Source organism: Triturus cristatus, chromosome 7 (assembly GCF_964204655.1).
Source record: "Triturus cristatus chromosome 7, aTriCri1.1, whole genome shotgun sequence".
Classification (NCBI taxonomy): Eukaryota; Metazoa; Chordata; class Amphibia; order Caudata; family Salamandridae; genus Triturus; species Triturus cristatus.
The window spans coordinates 985,544,786-985,567,603 of NC_140590.1; the positions used below are offsets into that span (position 1 = coordinate 985,544,786).

The 22,818-nt window shown below is 46.8% G+C and overlaps 1 protein-coding gene and 1 long non-coding RNA gene across 2 annotated transcripts in view; one reads left to right on the forward strand and one right to left on the reverse strand.

Annotated features, from left to right (window-relative positions):
* Window positions 1-13,448, forward strand: part of LOC146810960 (protein bicaudal C homolog 1-A-like) — a 273,354-nt gene extending 259,906 nt beyond the window's left edge. The window contains exon 20 of the mRNA XM_085618020.1: window positions 9,332-13,448. Within this exon, the coding sequence (XP_085474146.1) occupies window positions 9,332-9,462 (131 nt within the window). The 3' untranslated portion in view covers window positions 9,463-13,448. The remainder of the gene's footprint in view (window positions 1-9,331) is intronic.
* The window catches only part of LOC146810961 (uncharacterized), a 179,126-nt gene that overhangs the window by 69,900 nt on the left and 86,408 nt on the right, over window positions 1-22,818 (reverse strand). The window contains exon 6 of the long non-coding RNA XR_014966660.1: window positions 9,388-9,477. This is a non-coding gene — a long non-coding RNA (uncharacterized LOC146810961). The remainder of the gene's footprint in view (window positions 1-9,387; window positions 9,478-22,818) is intronic.

Here is a 22,818-nt window from a genome sequence, read left to right on the forward strand (position 1 = left end):
CCCAGACGGCAAAAACCCTGGAAAGGATGAAGTCGTTGAAGAGCAGTCATGAGAAGGACTCCTCGATGTCGAAAAAAGAGAGGGTGAAGCATGCTACGACTTCAACGTCGACAAGCGCCAAAAGAAAGCTCGAAGATCTCGACGCCGAAGCGCAAGCGTCAGAGCTCGAGAAGAAAAAGAAGAGGTTCGAAGCCGAAATGGCAAGTATCTTGCAGCGCAAGAAAGACTTTGACGAGACTATGAAGCAATTCAAGATTCCGCCAAAAATCGCCACACTCCTCGAAAAAGACCTCGAGGAACATTAGGTTCCTACAACCCCAGAGCCGGCTGACGAAGCGGACGAAGAAGAATACTACTTCGAAGCCGAGGGTGAAGAAGAGCACCAAACCTACCACGGTTCGGCGACCTTGGAGACACAAGACATGCAGTGGCAAGATCTCGATGCAGTCTCGCCAGAAGAAGGGGTAGATACATACCCTTCGAGGCCCTCACCCCCCGACGACATCAGGATGTACAATCATGTAATAAAGAAGGCTGCTGACACCTATGGAGTTCAGCTAGAGGAGGAAAAGCCACAGTCCTGCTTTCTCCTAGAAACCTTGCTGCCCACACAGACAAGAAGCCAATTCCTGCCCATGCTCCCAAGCGTGCTGGACCAAGGGAAGGAAGCCTTTAAGGAACCTGCTACATGCAAGGCAGTAACACCTTGGGGTGAGAAGAAGTACAAGCACTCCTCAAAGGACCCAATTTAAATCAGAGGTTCAGTGCCTGCTGACTCTATAATAGCTTCACAAAAGGGGGTGGTGATGGACGGAGCATCAGAACCAATCAAACACTCACACCCAGTCAACAGATCTGGGTTTGATCCATCACCGTTCTTTAGCCCACTCTGCCACCCCAGTTCAGACATGGCCATATGCAAATCAGTCTGACCCTGTGCCTCATGGGAACAGTCCAGCCCGAACTGCCAAGACATGCCTTCCCTGGACCGGAAACAAGCTTCCTAGGACCGGTTTCTGGCATTTCAGCCGTCTTCAGCCAGGCTTGCTTGAATCCAGTGGCAAAGTGAGCAAGGGACTCACGTCTGAGCATACCCTCCAACTTATGGCGAACAAAGCGGTACAAAAGGGGGTGGTGATGGACGGAGCATCAGAACCAATCAAACACTCACACCCAGTCAACAGATCCGGGTTTGATCCATCACCGTTCTTTAGCCCACTCTGCCACCCCAGTTCAGACATGGCCACATGCACATCAGTCTGACCCTGTGCCTCATGGGAACAGTCCAGCCCGAACTGCCAAGCCATGCCTTCCCCGAACCGGAAACAAGCTTCCTAGGACCGGGAACGAAAAAATGATGGATTTAGGCCCAGATCTCTGTACTGGGGTGAATGTATGACATTGGTCTGCATTCTGTCCATCAACTGTTGTTTTTGCATTTGTCACCCTGAGTGGGAAGAGTATGCCCAGACGTGGGTCCCTTGCTCTCCATGCCACTGGAATCAAGCTATCCTGGCTGAAGAGGGGTGAAACCCTGAAACCGGTCCTAGGATGCTTGTTTCCAGTCCAGGGAGGACCTGGCTTGGCAGTTCGGGCTGGACTGTACCCATGAGGCACAGGGTCAAGACTGATTTGCATATGGCTGGGTTCAAACTGGAACGGCATGGTAAGCAAAAAAATGATGGATTTAGGCCCAGATCTCTGTACTGGGGTGAATGTATGACATTGTTCTGCATTCTGTCCATCAACTGTTGTTTTTGCATCTATAATAGCTTCCACAGCCAGAAAGAGGGCTAATGTTCCCACTAACGTGGGCCCACCACCAGACAAAGAGACCAAAAGGATGGATCTCATAGGGAGAAAGATGGAACGAAGTGCCGCTATTCAGTGGCGCATAGCGAACTCTAACGCATTGTTCAATAGGCATGAATACCAGCACTGGGAGGAGGTAGGCGAACTGCTGTGGACGACAAGCTAACCCAGCTGAAAAAAGAAAATTAAACTGCAAGGTCCATAGGGGCACTACAATTCAGAGGTATGCGTAGGGGGACACCATCGCGTTGACCAACAGGCATAGGTAGCCACCAGCCAGTAGCCTCACACCAGACCTTTCAGCAAGGTTACCAAGGAGGAAACCAGGGTCAGCAACAGGGCCAACAACAAGGTTGGCAATGCCAACAGGGGAGGCAATCCTTTCGAGGGCGCACTCAAGGAAGAGGCCAACAGCAAAGAGGGGGACAGCAACCCACCTCCAAGTGACTGCACTACGACCTTGGCGCACACTCTAAAAAGATCTCAGAGGGCACAGCAACAAATAGACATAGAAAAACAACAAGACCCAAACAACAAGGAATACCTCCAACATGCAACACCAGTGGGAGGCAGAATAGGGAACTTCTTCCAGGAGTGGAAGATGATTACATCCGACAAATGGATATTGAACGTAATATAATACGGATACTGCAAAGAACTGGCAAAACAACCACCATGCAGGAAACCAAAGAACATACAACCTTTCCAAAAAGCACATACAAAGGGTCATAGACACTTTGTTCCAGCTAGGTTTCTCAATACATTGGGAAAAGTCATCAAAAACACAAGAGCAGGTGAAGATATTCTTAGGGGCAGAATTCAACACAACGTTAGGAAAATTGATTCCAAGCACAAAGAGGACAGTAGCAATACTGAAGGAGACACATCTATACCGAAAGGGGCAAGCTCTGAAGGTGAGGACAGTGGGGAAATTACTAGGGATGATGGCTTCATGCATTCATCTAGTCCCAAACACTCGACTGCACATGAGACCATTCCAGGAATGGATCCAACAACAATGGTCACAGGCAACAGGGAGTTTGGAGGATCTAGTGGTTGTCACGCAAACAGTTCTTCAGGAGTTGACATGGTAGAACAGGAAGAACACTACACAGGGGAGACCTTTCACACAACCAACTCCTACAGTGACCATTACAACAGAAGCTTCCCAACTGGGTTGGGGAGCCCACATGAATGACCTCAGGGTAAGGGGTAAGGGGTTTATGGACCCAGCAGGGTGCGATAAAGCACATCAACTTCCTGGAGTTAAAAACAATGTTCCTAGCCTTAAAAGCCTTTCAGAATGAGCTTTACGGAAAGAGGGTGTTGATTCAAACAGACAATACAACCAAGGAGGAACACAATCATTAACACTGTCAACCCTAGCCTAGGAGCTATGGAGATGGGCTATCCCAAGGAACATAGACTTACTAGCAATTCATCTTCCAGGGAAGGACGATGTAGAATCAGACAGACTGAGCAGACAAACATCAGCATCCCACAAATGGGAGATGAATCAATCAGAGTTTCAGAAAATCTTCAAAAAGTGGGGGACTCAAATCGACCTATTTGCAACACCCCAAAATGCAAACACTACGGGCCCGATTCACAGAACTAACTTAAGACAAAATCCTAAACTTACTACCATTTTCGTATTCACAGAAGACACTTACTCACTTCGGTATTCACAGAAGTTAGGAGTCCTAACTTTAGGACTCCTAAATGCCTTCTGTGAATACCGATAGTCTTAAAATTAGGATTTTTCTCAGTTTAGGAGTCCTAAAGTTAGGACTCCTAACTTTACTACTACTAAATTGAGACAAATCCTAATTTTAAGACTTTCGGTATTCACAGAAGGCATTTGGGAGTCCTAAAGTTAGGAGTCCTAACTATACTACTACTAAACTGAGAAAAATCCTAATTTTAAGGCTTTCGGTATTCACAGAAGGCATTTAGGAGTCCTAAAGTTAGGCATCCTAACTTTACTACTACTAAATTGAGAAAAATCCTAATTTTAAGACTTTCGGTATTCACAGAAGGCATTTGGGAGTCCTAAAGTTAGGAGTCCTAACTATACTACTACTAAACTGAGAAAAATCCTAATTTTAAGACTTTCGGTATTCACAGAAGGCATTTAGGAGTCCTAAAGTTAGGACTCCTAACTTCTGTGAATACCGAAATGAGTAAGTGCCTTCTGTGAATACCAAAATGAGTAAGTGCCTTCTGTGAATACCAAAATGGTAGTAAGTTTAGGATTTTGTCTTAAGTTAGTTCTGTGAATCGGGCCCTACGCATCCAGACAACCGTGCACAGTCCCCCAATACCGCAACTGCACAAGGTACTCAACAAGTGCAGGAACTGCCGCATGACACTGATCCTCATAGCACCACAGTGGGCCAGGCAAACCTGGTTCTCACAGATAATGGAAATGACGCAAAGTACAAAGCACAAATTCCCCAACAGGAAGAACCTCCTAACTTTGCAAAACGGAAAGGTGCTACACCCAGAGCCAGAGAGTCTAAGTCTGGCAGCGTGGCTCCTGAGGACTTAGAATTCTCTCACCTCAAACTACCAGAGAGCACAATGGCAGTACTTAGAGAGGCGAGAAGGCCTAGAACAAGAAAGTGTTACACAGCAAAATGGAAACGTTTCAGACTTTGGTGCCATAAGGAAAAACTTTCAAGAAAGATCACAAGGGAATCAACAGTACTAAAATACTTAACATATTTGCTACAGGAGAATCTAAGCTACGCATCTATAAGCGTACACTTGGCAGCAATCGTAGCTTACACAAGGGGAGAAACTGGGAAGAGTTTCTTCACATCACAAGTGGTCAAGAGATTCCTGGAGGGAGCAAAGAGGATAGCACCTCGAAAGAGGGTGCCACCACCCACATGGAACCTCAACGTGGTACTCGCACAAATGATGAAGGCGCCATTCGAGCCAATCCACAAAGCAACTTTACAGATGCTCACGCTGAAGACAGCGTTTTTAATGGCAATAACATCACTACATTGAGTAAGTGAATTGCAGGCTCTAACACTACAAGAGCCCTACTTCCAAATACATAATGACAGAGTCGTCATGAGAAATGATCCACATTTTAATGCCAAAGGTGGTATCTAAGTTCCATATTAACCAAACAATAAAAAATACAGAGTTTTTTCCAAAACCCCAAAACACAAGCAGAAAGAGCATTGCACTCCCTGGATGCCAGAAGGGCAGTCATGTATTACATATAGAGAACAAATCAATGCAGAAAAACAAAGTAGTTCTTCGTTTCATTTGCAAACAGTTTTCTGGGACGACCAGTCACAAAGAATACCATTGCAAGAAGGATCGCCAATGTCATACAGATGTGCCACAAACAGTCAGGTCAAACCTTGCAAGGAGCACCGAACGCTCACTCGACAAGGAAGAAAGGAGCAACAGTGGCTTTCCTAGCAAAAACACCTATTCAAGACATTTGCCAAGCGGCAACATAATCTTCAGTGCACACGTTCACAAAGCACTACTGCGCGGACATTCAGATGAACAAAGAAGCACAAGTAGGACAGAAGGTCTTACGCCATATGTTCACAAACCAGCGTTCATCTTCCACCCAGCCGCCACAAGACTAGCAAACTGCTACAAATTTATGCACAGCATAATGAATCCAGGAAAGATTCACGCTGCAAAATGTATAGTTTCTTACCTGTCGGTGTAGTTTTGCAGCTTGAAGACTTTTCTGGATTCACTAGTGAACCCACCCACCTCCACCAAGAAGATGACAGAGGAGGGATAAAGAAAGGGAAACTAAAAAATATAATAATTTTTTAAAGAAAGAATCTGAAGATGGCGGCCAAAGTTTTGGAGCTCCCTCTGTCTCGATCCAGACCCAACGGCGGAAAAAAATAATTTGAAAATTGCGACCAAAGGTAGGAGCTTCCGGAGGAAGCACGTCGACGTCACAGAAGGACACCAAATGGTAGTATGTCGACGCCCACCAGGCCACGGAAAAAAAGAAAAGGGAAAATACTACAATTCCGGACCCAACCACTAGATGGCGGAATAATGCACGGCATAGTGAATCCGGAAAAGTCTTCAAGCTGCAAAACTACACTGACAGGTAAGAAACTATATGTTCCTTTAAAATTTCATGTCACACTCACTCTTGTAATGCTCCTGCATTAGCATACAACCACCTCGAGGCCTTTGAAATGAGTAATCTCAGGGCAAAACACTTCAGATTCTACGTTGTTTTCCAACTTCCAAAAATGATATAAGTATTCATGAACCAACCTGTACTTAGAAAGAGCTCATTCAAAACTGTTCAATAGCGGTATGAACTTTTTCAATGGTCTCTGCAAATTCTCTTATTGACAATTGTACATTGCCTTCTCACTTACAAGTTACAACCTTCTCAGCCTACTGCTGCCCCTCTTCCCCTTTGTGCAAGGGATCTGATTGACACATAGCCATTGAAAAAGTGCCCCTTTTCAAATATGTGGCAAACGTAGAGTCCAGACATGAGAATGATCAATTGTGATCAATTGATTGCAGAGGGTAGATGAAACCAACAAGTACACATTGTTGAAAAAATTATTTTGCCCATGTCCAATTACCACAATGAGGTCATTTGGTCCCACATTAAAAATACTTTCTGCTAGCTCTAGTTCGGAGTTTGGCCTGATACCACACTTGATTTCAGAGATATTGTTTATATATTACCTACCAGCTATCACCAGTAGGAAGTTATAGTTAGGACCTTGTTGCACTAGGAAGAGGTTTTTTTCTTTTGCCAATAACTTTGGCACTGTTTTGAAAAATCCTCACCATTTTTTTTTAAATTAGTACGACGCTCACTTCAGCTGCTGTTTTGAACATTTTGGGGTGATTCGCCAAGTGGGGGCTGAGAAAAGGGGGATCTCAAAACACATTTACCCCAAGCAAATTCCCCAAAGGATTTTACACATGACTACAGCCCGAACTGCTGAACGGAATTACACCAAATTTGACAGAAAGGTCACTGTTGGTTCAGTAAGTGAACTTTTTGTGAATTTGTGTAAATCCATTTAGTCATTTTTTAGATATTAAAAGAAATCCAAATATGGATATTTAGGGATGTGGATCTTCTGAGGATCTCACAGTACCCGTGCTGAAATCTGATGGCTGCCAACGCTTTAACTAGGAAGTGTTGGCAGCCTTTTTTGGGACTGGGCATCAGCTGAGTCCCACAAAAAGCATTTAAAAAAAATAAAAGGGTCAGGGTAGGAATACCCTGATCCCCTAACTGTGGTCCTGGGTCCCCCTGTGTCCCCGACAGGGCTAAAAATCCCTTGTGCTCCCTCGCTGGTTTATATTATAGCCCCTGGGTGGGCCAGGTTCCTGGGGCAAGCTGGTATTTAAAAAAAAAAAAGAAAGGAGACTACACTGGGCTCCCCTCCAGGAACTACTTTTTGACCAGTGGACCACCACCTCCCAGGGCTATTGATAAAATTCAGCCGAGTCTGTGTGGACACCCTTAGGTCCCAGGGACCATCACCTCCCTGGGGCTGGTGTTAAAAATTAACAGGGGGCTGCATGGACCCCCGACCGGGGACCACCCCCTCCCTGGAGCCAATTCCTTTAAAAAAGAGGACGGGCATGTGGCCCCCTTCTTGGGCCATATACAGCCCCGGGGACCACCACCATCCTGGGACTGGCTTGTGCAAATGAAAGGAGGGGTACTGTGCGCCGCCCCCCCCCTTTCTGGTGCCAATAATGGCCCTGGGGACAGCCACCCCCCGGGGCCGGCTCCTGCTGTGTCCTGGTGTGCCCATCCCCAGGACATAGCTGTTTGCTTCTGCTTGACGGGAGCTGTGATAGTTCCCACCAATCAAAAGCAAACAATCCGGTTTCAGCGGGCGAGAGCTTTTAAAGTACTCCCGCCCACTGGAAGCCGAGGTTTCATCTCTTTCCCTGTTCGAAGACAAGCGGGAAAGGAAATAGATGAAAGATTGCGCTCACAGCTGAACATTCCTAATTTGCTATGTGATGAGTATGTTACAGTTTGACTTTTTCTCCGCTCCCGGCCCCCCCCCCCTCCTCTGTCGCAGACCATTCGTGATTACTATATGACGGGGACTTTCCTACCCTGGGGAACACGTACTGATACTTATAATTCTCATTGCCTTGTTCGCGTGAAATATTTATAAGTTTTAAATTAAAAGCTGAAACTGTCTTTATACTGGTATTCGGATACAACTGCTGCCTTCACTTAGAGTGCGGACGGACTAACGGGATCTTTTGATTGACATGTCTGTATAACGATGAACTACCTCTTCTCTTACTACTTAGCGGCCGGCCCAAGTGGTTGTAGGCCCATGTCTGTAACTCTTTGAAGTCAAATAAAGGTTTCTTTAATAAAAAAAAAACAAAAAAAAAAAGATTGCGCTCATATGCAGGAAGCTGCAATTCCAGCAGCTCCCTTATTGTGAGATCAATCCCGGCTCCCACAGGATGCAGGGAGCCGGCTGGGACAGCAGGGCCCTGAGGCTCGCCCAGCATCCCAGGGCGAGGAGAAAGAGGCAAAAAAAAGGTAAGAAAAAAGCAGAATAAAGGTAAGAAACGAGCAGAAAGAGGCAGAATAAATGTCAGCAAGGAGCAGAAAGAGGCAAGATAAAGGTGAGAAATGAGCAAAGAGAGGAAAAATAAAGGTCAGCATTGAGCAGAAAGAGGCACAATAAAGGTGAGAAATGAGCTGAAAGAGTCAGAATAAAGAACAGAAAGGAGCAGCAAGAGGCAAAATAGAGGTCAGAAACAAGTAGCAAGAGGCAGATTAAAGGTCAAAAATGAGCAGAAAGATGTAAAATAAAGGGCGGAAAGAGGCAGAATAAATGTCAGAAACGAGCAGAAAGAGGCAGAATAAAGGTCGGACAGAGGCAGAATAAAGATCAGAAACAAGCAGCAAGAGGCAGAATAAAGGTCAGAAACGAGCTGAAAGAGGCAAAATAAAGCTCAGAAAGAGACAGAATAAAGGCCCGTAATGAGCATAAAGAGGCAGAATAAAGGTCATTAACAAGCAGAAAGAGGCAGAACAAAGGTCAGAAAACAAGCAGAAAGAGGCCAGAAACAAGCAAGCCAAGCTATGTCGGTGAGAGAGCAGGACAAGGTATGAATGACAGAATTGGGAGAACAGAACAAGCTATGTATGTCAGAAGTCAGAGAGCAGGACAAGCCATGTACGTCAGAACTGAGGATCAGGACAAGCTATGTACGTCAGAAGTGGGAAACAGGACAAGCTATTTTACGTCAGAAGTGAGAGAGCAGGACAAGCTATGTATTACACACAATACGAAAAACAAAATGGCACTAGATGAAGCAATATGGTGTCAACTTTTAAGGGGAGTTTTAATTAAGTTTCTTGAAATTCCACATGGATGTCTATGTAATTTATGACATATCAAATGAACTTTTGACAGAAATAGGTTTTTCAATGATTCAATGATGTGACAATTAAACTATGATGTACTGAATTACAAATGCATATATTTTTTAGACATGGGCAAGAACAAACGGAAACCGATGGAAGCTGCAACAATTCGGGCGTCTTACCTTGAAGGCGGCGCTAGCGGAAGGCTACCACGTTTAGGTCACTTGGATGAAGCAGCACAGAGTAACCGCTGGTGATGAGACCCTGGTCAACTTGTAGATGAAAACATTTCAGATGATGTAAATTTCAACTAAAATAACAGCAGTAGTAATAAGCACTAACATATTCACTATGTTTGGCGTTTGCATTATGCATACACATAGAGGCACAGACACAGTGGCGTGCATACAGTGAAACACAGCAACAGATACTCATGCGCACAAACAAGAACCCTTATGTGGAACATCACCGTTATGTGGAACATCACCCATACGCATAGGCTACAGAGGTTCGGGCTCTCATTCAACATGCATAGATGCCTAGTCGCCCAGTGTCACATGTATCACCTTAGTGTCAGGTTTTGATCAATACCATTTTGCATGGATGGTTTTTAGGCCCATATCATACATGACAAGGGATACTTAGCAGCTATCCAGATTACAAGTGGAAGGATAAATGAAAACTAGAACAGCAAACTGATCTTCAAAATGTTTCCCATTTGACTTTTTCTCTGTTTTGCTTTTCTTTAGGGATTTAATATGTTTCCAACGCTAGTATTTTGCTTTTGTTTTTGCATTAACAGTGCTGTGATTTTCTGGTGTCTTACGTTTTGAAGAGAATGTTTTTCTTAAGAGCGATAGATGGACTTCCAGAGAGAGTTTTCAGTACTAAAAGCATGTGATTAATGTGTTTCACTGTGACACATGCACAAGCAACTGTTGTACAACACAGGCCTCAGACCATTTGCTTCACATTGGAAACAAGGAAAACATACACACTTCTGTGACTCAGACACGTGTATTCTGCACAGAGACAAACAACATGAGGCATGACCACTGTGTGGACATACATGCACGTCTTTAAACTGCAGGATCCATGTAAACAGTCGATGACATATTAACACAGTAAAACTTTCGGACTACGTTCCTGCTTGCAAACCTTTCTTGCACAGCCAATGTCTTAGCACCCCCTTACTGTTTACTCCCCAGGAGCCTTTCCATGAGTGGACGCTACCAATGGCATTCATGAAGCCTAGGATCACTGATAAAATATTGCATACCACTGTCATTGTTGTGAAAATCAATACTTGGGTGAAACATGGGATTTTTGGTGACATATTCAAAATTTGTACAATTAGAAAAATAAGTGGTACCGTCACGTTTCTGACCACACTGCTATCAGTGTTTTTTCGCACACAGTGCATTGAATCACACTTGAATTTTTCTAAAACAAAAAAACAAGCTGATTACTACAACAGCGCATGCAAGGCCAGAGGCCTGACCCACTTGTCTCCGTGGTGCCTCTGCATAATCCTAACCCTAGTCTTAGAGCTGTTTGCCTTTTTGTGAATGTCCAAGCTATACAGATCATTGCAGAATGTACTAGACTTTACTGACAGTAATAGACAATTTGCTGTGAAAATGCATACACTGCTTTCCTAAGTAGCTCACAAAAAGTGTATGTAAATGTAATAAAAAAGGGTCTCTAGCTGTGTTTTACTCGAGAAGCCGCTGGCAAACAGAAATTAGATCACCATTTTGGTATCATTCACTCGTTAAAATGGGACTGTGTGGAAAACACTAAGCGATTTTTGTATCTCACTTTCCATTAATTACCTATGATAACCATTTTGTATAATACAGGCTACCCCAACGTTTACCAGTGTCTACTATTTTACAATTCATTGAGTCCCAGTTTATTAATCCCTTAAGGCTGATGGTGTGAGTAGGCTGAGTCACCTAAGAAGGTAGGATTACATGTAAGAACCACAAAATTAACAGCTGAGCATTTCTCGTTTGCATTGTTCCAAATATTTCATTAACCTAGCCCAAGCCACAGTGCTCTTAAAACTATACAAGGTGATTTACAACCTGTTCATCCAGTGATAAAGACTTCCTAGAGGTATTTAGGCTTGTTTTGTAATAACAAAATAAATGTATATTATCATTTTGTCACATTTCCTCATCTTTTCCTGATTACTCACTGCCACCTAGTGGATATCGCTGCACATATAATAGAAGACGCCTTGAAGGTCTTCGGAAAAAGAATTGTTCTGAATGTTATCTATCATTCTCTTATTTGTTGTGAAATCGATGTTTTAAGAGACCCCAGATGTTCATAAAATAAAGGTGATGCAGTAGGGAGAATCAAAAACTAAATATTGATACTAATTATAATTGGTGCTGCTCCCTAGGGTACTGCCAGCACATCCTTAAAGAAAAGGATCAGGTATGTGGCATTTTTGTGTCTGTTAGAAAGCCGCACAATTGGCCTCCAAAAAGTATGCAAATTTCACTGCGCATTAACACCAAAATCCCCCCACACTGCTTTTACAGAGTGCTTGGCATATTTTTAATGCAACAGAGATAGGCTCTTTCTGGATTTAATACACCCCAGTGTGCTCATTTAATTAAGGAAAGAAGGAGAGGAAAGGCAAGAGAGGAGTGGGTGGGCAGGGCCTCAAAAGATGCTAACTATTTACTCCAATTGACCTTTCCAGCCCATTAGGCGCTAAACACAAATTAAGCTCACCCCTATGTTTGCCCAGGCATTTGGCACCATATTTAAGAGAGAAGGATAGGGCTTTCTTCACAAAAAGTATCATAGGGAGTATTGCATCAAAAACATTTATTTATCTTAATTCTCATTATAGCCCATTTACCACGACACTGTACATGACCTCGTTACCTCTTATGCCTTAAGATCAAAGCAGACCACATCTGTTTTTTTTCAGAAACACAACTTTGTACATCTGTAAATACAACCTCAATCGCCTGAGTGTAGGAATGGTGGTTGTATGTCAGAATACTGTATACAGATACATTGTTAGACCTAAATAGTCTGTCTTTAGTATTGTTTAAAACGTATTGTGCCACTGGGTATAGATTTTCCATCCTTCACTCCAGTGGGGGGATACATTGGTAGATGATATTCAGGCCGTGCTTTGCTGTGCTGTGTCAGAGAACATTCTGGCAACAATAATCTGGTACTTTACCACCTTGGCTATTCGGGCTGGCACTGCAGCTCTAAAAAACCTTTCCTGCTGCACCTTTCCACCTTCAATATACTGGTGCGAAAGTACGTTCAGAGAGTGGAATCTGCAAACTCCATGAGCAGAATCACAGAGCTTTGCACTGGTTCTAGTCTAATTTTATCCTTACCCTTTCAGCTCCCGACAAGAGCAAAAACATTTGTACTGATTCAGAAATGCAGTGAAAATAACATTTTGCACAAATGTCTGCCAGGTGCCTGGGCCCAATTGCAGCAACACCTCTGCCATCTGTGAAATTCAGCCACATGTGATGAGTGGGGTGGACAAGTTATCTACCTGTAACTCTAGATCTCTGAATCACATGATACATACAAGCCACCACTGTCAGCCAAGTTTTCCCCCTTTCCTTCTTTCACTGTCAGCTTGAAGTAGCTTGAGTGTCCTGGGGCTGACAGCATTCCCAGCTCAATGAAAGGCAGTAGGACAGATGGAATGGATGGTCCTGTTTGACCTAGTCGTGAATACTTTCCCATCAGTGTGTCGTAGTAAATGAAGAACATCCTGCATTTGTTTTTTTCAGAGGTGAGGGAGTGAGAGTGGTAAAATGTCCACGCTGTACCAGTACTGTCTAAAGTAGTCGATAAGCATAGCTAAGTCACAGACAATGCAGTGCTAACTTATTGAAGCTCTGTAGTAATGCCCCAATGTATTTATAGACATGGTTATCTAGTTTTTTAAATAGAACATTTATATATATACAGGTTCTGTTTCCCTGAACAATCCTTAGAACTAGTTATTGCACAAAGATATATATATATATATGTTTTCTAGATAGATGTGATAAATAAATGTTTTCTATGCACAAATGTTTGTACAAAAGAAGTATTTTTGCATCCCTGAGATGGGGATCTTTTTACCATTATGCTGCTTTTTACCAGCAATTTTCTTGCACATATTCTGTAAACCTGCCTTGATAAGTGAAACTTTGCACACTTTTAAAACGTTTATAAGTAGAGTTTCGTGATGTGTAATTACACATGAGTAAGATGTGTATATTAAACAAACGTTTGGAACTAATATTGCATCCAGTTCTGTTTTTGAATGCTTCTCAATTTATTTCATGATATTCTTGTGTCTATTGGTTTCCAAATGTCTGGTGATAGCTGTATAGGGTTTTCTTGCATTTATCACAAGCCTATTATAGATAGGTCCCTTTAATGTGGTCCTGTCACATTGGATATACAGTTCCTTGGGAGCGCAGAGGCTCACAATGTACCGACATGATAAGCATGAAAGTAACAATAACAATGTTCAAGCGTGACATTTTTCCATGTCTTCTATAGTCTCTTACTCAAATTAACTAACATTACCATTAATTCCTATTTTGTGCAATCAGAACACGCCTTCTAAACCAGGTTTGTGAGTTTTAATTTAAAATGTTTTCCTTGTCTTCATGTACAAGGGTGCATTGCGAATCAGACATGGAAAGGTTTGGAAATAAAGGTTTGTGTTAGAGATTTTCACTCCTCCTGGCACAAGCAGGACATGAAAGTCAGTATCATCTCTAGGTAAAATGTGCCTTTCCTCCAAGATGAAGATGATCATGGATGTGGCTTTGAAGACCTCCTGGCCACGTCTCAGAAGATGCAGCATTGACGGGCAGGACAATACTTCGAACAGCCTGGACCACATATGCTTATCTATGTAGACTGGAGTGCTGGCGGTGTCAAGCTACAGGCTGCTTAGCTCTGAATAGTACCAGTCTGCAGGTGACAGGGCAGCCACTTGGATTAACTCAGCTATCCTCCACTATACAAGGGGGTGGAGAGTTATGTCACCTGTTTACATCCCTCTGCAGCCAGCAAGTGTGATTCAGGGAACAAATCTGGTGTAGGAGTGCAATCCTTGAAGTGGGTGGCAGAATGTGAAGGAGCGCCTGTTAGTGTTCCCAGTGCTTACTTTGTAAAAGCATAAGTGCTAGTGCTCTCGTCAGAAGGCCGGTAAAGCTTGCACCACACATTGCCCCTCCCAGCGCTGCCAATGATAGTAACAATTTAGTAACAATACAACTACTAACCATCACACTCCTACAAGTGTAACAATTCTGACTATTTCAGGCCCCCAAAGCTATAAGAATGGCTTTGGGAGAAGGTAATAGTATTTTTTTAATGTACATTGAATTTGTTAACTGTTGTGGACATCTCTAAATTAGCCAGACAGCACCACCTTGTGGCAGACTGTCAAGCACCGGTGTTGACAATTAAGTGCCAGTGTGGAGCACTGGGGGCAGATCTACAAAAAACTAACGCAGCACGGTGCCACAAGTCATTTTGCTGCGCCGCGCTGCGTTAGTTTCGAAGCACAGGGATGCAACATAATTCCAACAATATGTTGCATCTCTGTGCTTCCCCCTGCGCTGGCGCACAAACTGCTACCATACACCAGCGCAGGCACCCTTGCACCATGGTGCAAGGATGCCTGCGTCGTGGGGAGATTGTTTTTGTGCAGGAAGTGGCACCTTCCTGCACAAAAACAATCAATTGGGGTGATTTCCGGTTCCAATGTGTGTTGTAGAATGCAGCCCGCATTGAAAGAGGAAAAACAAAGAGGGGAAATGAAAACATTTCTCCTTGTTGTAACTCGCTACGCCACCCCTAGTAATTTCCAGATAGAAATGCATCAGTGGACATGCGTGTTGCGTGAGAACACCCACGTCACGCCCCTAACATGCAAAGTGTTGCGTGAACAGGGGCGATATTTACAAGCACAGGTTAAGTCACGCAGGGTGACTTTACCTGTTCTTGTAAATATCACTTAGCAGGCTGCGCCGCCTGTGCGTCATGCAACGTGATGCACCGGCGGCGCAAGGGGCTTGTAAATCTGCCATGGAGGACAAGAGGACGCCGCACAACACACCCGAGGAGAAGAAAGAAAGAAGTGAAGCTGACGAGAAGGAGGTGACCGAAGAAACGATTCCAGCCTGCGAGAAGGAGCAGCAGACAGACGACCGCTCTAGGAGCAACACGATCGAGTCCAGCACTCTAACAGTGGAAGGGGAGGCTGTGACTTCCACCCCCCACGGCCCAGGAGGATCGTGGGTCCAGGCAAGTGCCCCAAACACAAACAGGGTTCTTTTCTTTTAGGGGCTGGTGGACGGGGTTTAAAGGCCACACCACCCCAAAGCACTGAATTCTCCTGGCACCTAGGCACAGCACTTTAGGGAGCACAGGTGACGGGAGCACTCTTCCCTGTTGTTAGTACCGGTCCACGATTGAGACCTGATTGTGTCCTTTTCTTTCTTTTCTTTGTTTGGTTACCATGAGCTCCATTGCCAGCACCCCTTTCCCCCTCCTCCTTCAAGAGGACTAGAAGCAAGGCTGAGGCAAGACCAGCAAGAGAGGGAGGTAACAACCACAGGTGCATGTGGACTGTGTTTCCTTGTTTACCTTTGTTTTCCCAGTTTCCTGACTTTAATTTTGACAACCCCAAGCTTGAGTCCAGGTGTATCTACCCAAGACTTATTGGGATATGCAAACCTGACTGTATAAAAATAAAGATAACAAAAACTTAACAACCCCTATACAAGCCTCCAGAGCACTTTTGATTGTTAACGGGAGGGGCCGGACGGCCCGAGTAGCTACTTGCTCACAGTGGTGTCAGAAGTAGGATCAGGTGTCTGGTGGTTATGACATGACCCCTCACCATGGAAGCGATGATGACCTAGCTAACAGAGGGTCACGCCACCTACAGATGGTGTTCGAAGAACGGAACAAAATGGCCCAGCGAGAACGCGAAGCATTACAGACCGCACTGAAAGACCAGGCCTCCCTTATGTCAGCAAACCAACAGGTCCAGGATACAGCCATTCTGCGACTTACAGATGCCATAACAAACACCCAAGTGCACCCAATGTTCCCAGCACTGTCCTACAGAAATACCAGGAGGGAGACAACCCCGATTTCTTTTTTGTGAATTTCGAGAGGGTTGCCTCCCCGGCTGGCTGGCCCCCAGAGAGATGGGGGTCAATATATAGCTCCCTTGTTGTCCGGCGAGCTCCAAGCCGCCTTTCAGGCTGCCAACCCAGCGGGGACTACCCCATATGCTGATATAAAGAGGGCCATACTAGAGAGGCTAGGGTGAGACCAAGAATACTACTGCGCCCGCTTCCAAAAGGAGAAATGGTTGACTGGGGATAATCCTCTGGCCCTCTACTACAGGATAATGGATTTGGGGAACCGCTGGCTACAACCATCTACTGCATCCATGGATGAGGTGAACTAGAAGATCTATCTAGAGCAATACCTGGAGGCCCTCCCTCTCCATACCAGAACATGGGTAAAACAACATCCCCATCTTACTGTTACAGTAGCCGTCGACTTGGCATGCGCCTATCACAGGTCCCCCGATTTTAAGTCACAGCCACAACGTTTCCCCACAAGTCTCCCACGACCCCCGAAGACTACCCCAGACAGTGGTCCACTCCCTCCCCCGATAAGACATGTGTCCAGACCCACCTTAGGAGCTTAATCATTACAGGGACCCCAGTGTTTCCACTGTGCGGAGTGGGGGCACATAGCTCATCAGTGCCCTTCTCGGCCCCCTCCCCAGGAGCCCATGGAAGTGGGGTACACCCGAGGTCGCATTTACATAGCAGGGGAACCCCATTAGAAGCATCAAAAGAAGATACTAGTGAACGGGAAAGCAGTGTCAGCCTTGTTGGATACAGGATGTCACCACATGGTTATCAGTGAGGAGCTTATATTTTACACCCAGGATCCAGGGAGAGAACACATACAGGGCACTTGTGTCCATGGGGAAAAGAAAATGTACCCTTTGGTAGAGGTTTTGTTGACCATAGACGGACAACCCCTCTTGAGAAAGGTAGGGGTGATACCTTCCCTTCCTGACACCGTCCTCTTGGGGACCGACCTTCCCCGTTTTCACGAATATTTATCGTCCCTTTTTCCCCCTTCAGCCATGTCAGGGTGGTTGGGAAGCGCCCCGTTTGCCTAGACCCAAATAGAGGGCCCCTCCTTCAAAAGAACAAAAACCCATAGGGAAAAGAGGGAAGAAAGGGCTTTATATTGTAGGTCCTGTGATGTGCTGTCTGCTTCTATTCTTGTTTCCCCAGTCAAGCCGGGATTCCGAGCAGCCCAGAGGGATGATACGACATTGCAACATGCCTGGGACCAAGCGCAGGAGGACCATCCGGGGAAGGTAGGCCCCCTTTTTTGTGTTGAAAAGGGACTGTTATACAGAATAACAAGGGAGACAGGACAAACCAAAGAACAGTTGTTAGTCCCCAAAACCTTCCGCGGATACATATTGAATCTTGCACATAACCAGTTAGGGGGCGGTCACTATGGGAAGGTACACGCAGTAAAGTTCTTGCTACACAGGTTTTATTGGCCTGAGGTGTACCAAGAGGAAGCTAGGTATTGCGCTGCTTTTGTCAAATGTCAATTGGTGAATAACCCCGTCCTTCCCAGGGCCCCCCTCCAGCCACTACCGATCATCGATACCCGATTCCAACAGGTAGGCATGGACCTTGTACGGCCTCTACTCTCATCTGCCCGTGGACACCGGTACATATTGTTTCTGGTGGACTACGCCACCAGGTGCCCGTAGGCAATACCCCCAACTAGTGCAACAACGTCAGCCGTCGCCCAGGCCATGGTCTCCTTTTTCCCTCGCGTGGGGTTTCCCCGGGAACTTTTAATGGATCAGGGTACTCCATTTATGTCCCGGCTTATGAAACAGATCTGTGATCTATTTGACATCAAGCAGATTCGTACGGCTGTGTACCACCCACAAACGGATGGCCAGCTCGAGAGGTATAATAGGACGATCAAGACCATGATAAGGAAGACCATAGAAAAAACGGGAACGGACTGAGACCGACAGTTGCCCCTGGTGTTATTCGCTATACGAACACACGAGCAGAAGTCTACGGGGTTTACTCCATACGAGTTGTTGTTCGGGAGACAACCCCGTACCCTTCTCGATATGGCAGTTGAGCAATGGGCCGAGGAAGAGGACACCTTAGTGTCTCTTTGGGATAAGGTCCATGCGAACATGGATAAGACCCAGACTTACGCCGTGTTAACCAAGTATTCACAATATTGCAGTACCATGCGATAGTCACCAGATATCGCGTTAAAATCAACGCCACGCCGCAAAAATGCAAAACACAAACGCAAATAAAGCTGCGATGAGGCAAAGCGCGATACAAAAAGCTGCGAAAACCAGCAGCAGGCTTGCAAATCCCACCCGTCTGGTGGGAAAATGCACCCTAAAAGCAGAACAAGACAAACACACCAGAAACAATCCAAAGCGCGCAGCAACATGGATGTACCCTGACTGAGTGCAGAGGCCAACGCAAACCCCACAAGCCCCACAGACCACCAGCAAGGTACAATGGGATAGGGGAAGGCCAGGGAGAAGAGGGAGTGGAAGACGGGGTGCAGTCCGCAGGAAAACAAGACCAGCGTCACGGAGGTGATTGAACAATACCATCAACTGACCCACAATCAGTGTCGAAGAGGCCAATGGAGGAGGCCAAGAGGTGCTGGCATGATGGCATGATGTGAAAACCCAAACCAGGCACCAAGACGCCGCCAACAGGAAGGCAGCAACGGTGACAGGAGTTGGGAGTCCTGCGCCACAGGAGGAGCAGGAGGAAATGGAGGCCACAGTCATCAGTGTGGAGACAGTGCAAGGAGTAGGAGTCCGGACACAGCTCCATATGACCTGACACAACATCAACAGGGTGAGTAACGACTAGGGAATGGGGGGATGGGGGAGATGGGCACAATGGCACACATGCATGATGATGTGTAGCACACTGCACAACCACAATGACCCTGGATCATGTCCCTGAACCCCGTGGCACACTGCAGCACACACACACACATAGCTATCACAGCACATCCCATGAAAATGTGACACAAAGTGCAACACCGACACTGCAAAACAGGGGACACAACTGGATCCACACATGTGCAGAAACAGGCCACTAACATTGAACAGAGCAGGAAACTGTGAGATGCAAATGTACGTGTACAACCTCACATCCGTCACGTAGTCCAAATGTCCACTATACCAATCAAATTGCCATCCCCACCCAAACAGTCACAATGTACATTGTCACACAGTCTGCATGTCAACCAGAACAATGCGCAAACATACATGTCAACATGCATCTTCCCTTCACATTGCAGCGGGACAAAAAACCCCTCCAGCAGGTCAGACCAGACAACCCAGCAGTGATGCCCGAGACGACCACCACACCTTCGACACCGACACCCTACACCAGGCCATGGACATCACAGGTAAACTACCCCCAGGAGCAGAGCAGCCAAGCTACAGAGAGAAGACCCCAGCCCCTGCACAGACCACACAGCAGGAAGCACCCGTCACCACGGCTGGCTCCCAATACTCCACCTAGGCACACATCACATTCCAATGCCAGGTGTCAGAATGACAAAAGGAGGTGGCCGAACAGGTGCGGGTGGGCTCAGAACTCATGGAAGCTGAACTGGACCACATACGTGGGTGTCTAAGTCCTATCAGGGACCACCTACACCCCACAAAGGAGACCCATACAGGGACAGAGATACATGCAGATGCACATTCCCAGCACAGAACCATGCCCAGGGCCACGCACATATCAGTCACACACCCACGTTGGCTCTGCATACAACCGCCCAGTACACCCCTCTTATCGTATCGAGTGGCTGACGACAAAGCGACATGTCCAAGCTCCGACCCGCTGCCTGTGGTGGCATGTCTGCGTCCGCTGCACACAGCACAATGCAATGTTGTAGGGCCCTCATGCATACAACAGGACCACAGGGACACATGCATATATCATGTAGAACTGACTACGGGCACGTGCCCCCGGCCCCTTTATTGGTCGGGCCACATGTACAGTGACGCCTGTGCTGGATGTGTGTGGGGTGAGTAAAAGGCAGCCCACACGGAGTGCTTTGTGCTGGCAACAACTTGAACAGTGGACACCAGTGCAATGGAAACAGAAAAGACCTACATAATAAGAGTCAACTGCTGAGCAACATGGAGGGAGCCGGAGCAAGGACAGAGGTCACCCAACATGCAAACCGAAGTGTCCGTGAGTTGCAGTGCACTGAGGTTGGGGCACCAGAGATGAGCGCGCTCATGTGAAGAAATTGCTAGAATTGTGTCCCTTCGGGTTGTTCCTGGTGCAGCAGCAGGGGAGGTGTCACACCTGCATCATCTTCCTCATTGTCGTCCCTGGCCTCCCACACTGCCTGAGGTGACATTGCTGCGTGAGCTCTCCACAGCACATAAACAAAACAGTAATGGAAGATGATTCGTGGTGCACTGAGTTAGAGGCACCTGGAGTGCTGAGCAGGGGAACAGGCAGAAGATGGCATCCACAACAGGTGCGAGCAACTCCGTCAGTCTGCCAGTTCGACCGTTTCGGCACTGGCAGTTGCCGTTTGGAGTTGGTCCTGGCGGTGGTGGCATGTGCCTCCTGTGGTGATGCGACGTCCGGGCTGGTCAGAACTCAATTTGACGTGTGGGCCCTGGTGTGTCATACTTGAGGCCGGAGGCAGCGGGCAGCGCAGGGCCACAGACACATGGCGTTGAAGACCCCAAGGCCATTGCCTCAGAGGACATTCAAAATCTCAGAAGAAGGGGTCCTGGACCTGACCAGCACAGAGTTAGTGGCCCTGGATGCACAGCGGCCGGCACAAGTACCCCGCCACAGGACGGTGTCTTGCGGTGCAGTCAGATGGGCCACGCGAGCTGAGCAGGTCCTCATCAATGTCCGAGGTGTATGGGGCGGAGGGTTGCGGGAGACAGTGGAAGGTGTCCTCCAGGGCATGATGCAGAGGTTTGATGTTATCCGGAAGCAGCAAATAGGGGAGTGGAAAGCGACAGCCTCGTTGCCAACACCAATTAGGCATCAGCCACATGAGGATTTAAACTAACCCCTAGTCCATGGACTCAGACGCCACCAAAGTTCAACCAGAGAGTGTCCATGAATGTCAGGGAACAGACTTAGTGGCATCGGTGCTGGGAGGGGATGCAGTCTGCGGTGATGCTGGTACACTGATATGAACTCCGCCATTGCTAAATCAAGACTCTGTGACCTACTGGACTGCAGTGTAGGCCGGAGGCAGCGGTCAGCAGCGGCCCACAGCCACGTGTCATTGGCTCGCGTTGCACAGAGTTAGTGACACCAGGGCAGTTGTCGGTAGTGTCCAATCACCTCCGTAACGGTGATCCTATTCCCTCCGGACTGCAACGCGTCATCCTCTTACGCCTCTCCTTGCGTGCAATGATATGTGTTCTGCCTTTGAATGATCGATGTCCAGTTCCAATTCAGTGACCTACTCGTGCACAGTGTAGGCCGAGGGGAGTAGTCAGCGTAGCCCCACAGACATGTGTGGCTGTACTGCTATGCACAGACTTGGTGGCACCACATCGAAGGGAGTACACTGACATAAGACCTGCAATAACATATGTACTCTGCCATCGTGTAATCAAGACTCAGTTCCAAATGTGTGACCTACTTGACCGTAGTGTAGGCCGGGTGCAGCAGTAGAGTATGTCAATGAGAAAGGAGTAAAGAGTGCCTGTGTCGTGGAGGCTGTGATGGTCTGAGAGGCTGCCAGGGTAGCGGGCCTCGGGCTTGGAGCTTGCGCTGGCACGTGGTGGGCCCTCCTTTCAACACGCCGGTGTCTGCAGGTGATCAGTGTGGCCTGGCTGCGCCTGATGGGTTCGGGGCCCAGCGGGCTGGGGTACGACAGGATTACAGGCAACTCCGCTCAGAAGGACGGCGTCGGCCTCGTGGTGGGGTGAGAGGCGCCGCCCTAGCAGAGACTTTGGGCATTCCTGAACAGGACCACGCCCAGGGCTATGTGCTTTTTATTCACACCCCTACACTGGCCTTGCGTACGCAGGGCCATCCCACTCTGCTCACGCTTACTGGGGGGCGTAACAGGCAACATTTCTGTGGACTCCCCCACTGGCTGGGGTGACATGGTTGAGTCCACTGTCCACTACACTCCATACACCAGCGGTGTATGTCACCATGGATATGGGTGTGTTCTGCATACTGCGGTCTGTCCAGCACATCGCCGCCACTCTTCGCATTGTGTACTTTCCCAATCATGGTTGTCTTGCCTCCTTTGCACATGCCTGGTTCCCACCTCTCCCCACATTCCGCTATTGTGTGGCTGGGGTGCCATGCTGTTGATGGCTCATGTTCACGGCTTGCCCAGGTTAACATTGTAAGTTGTTCTGTCGTGGCTGGTGGGTGGGCATGTTGTTTTGCATGTTGTATGTTATTTTGTGACATGTGTATTGCCAGAGTTGTGAGTTGCATGGTTGTGGAGTTGAGGTGTGTGGGGTA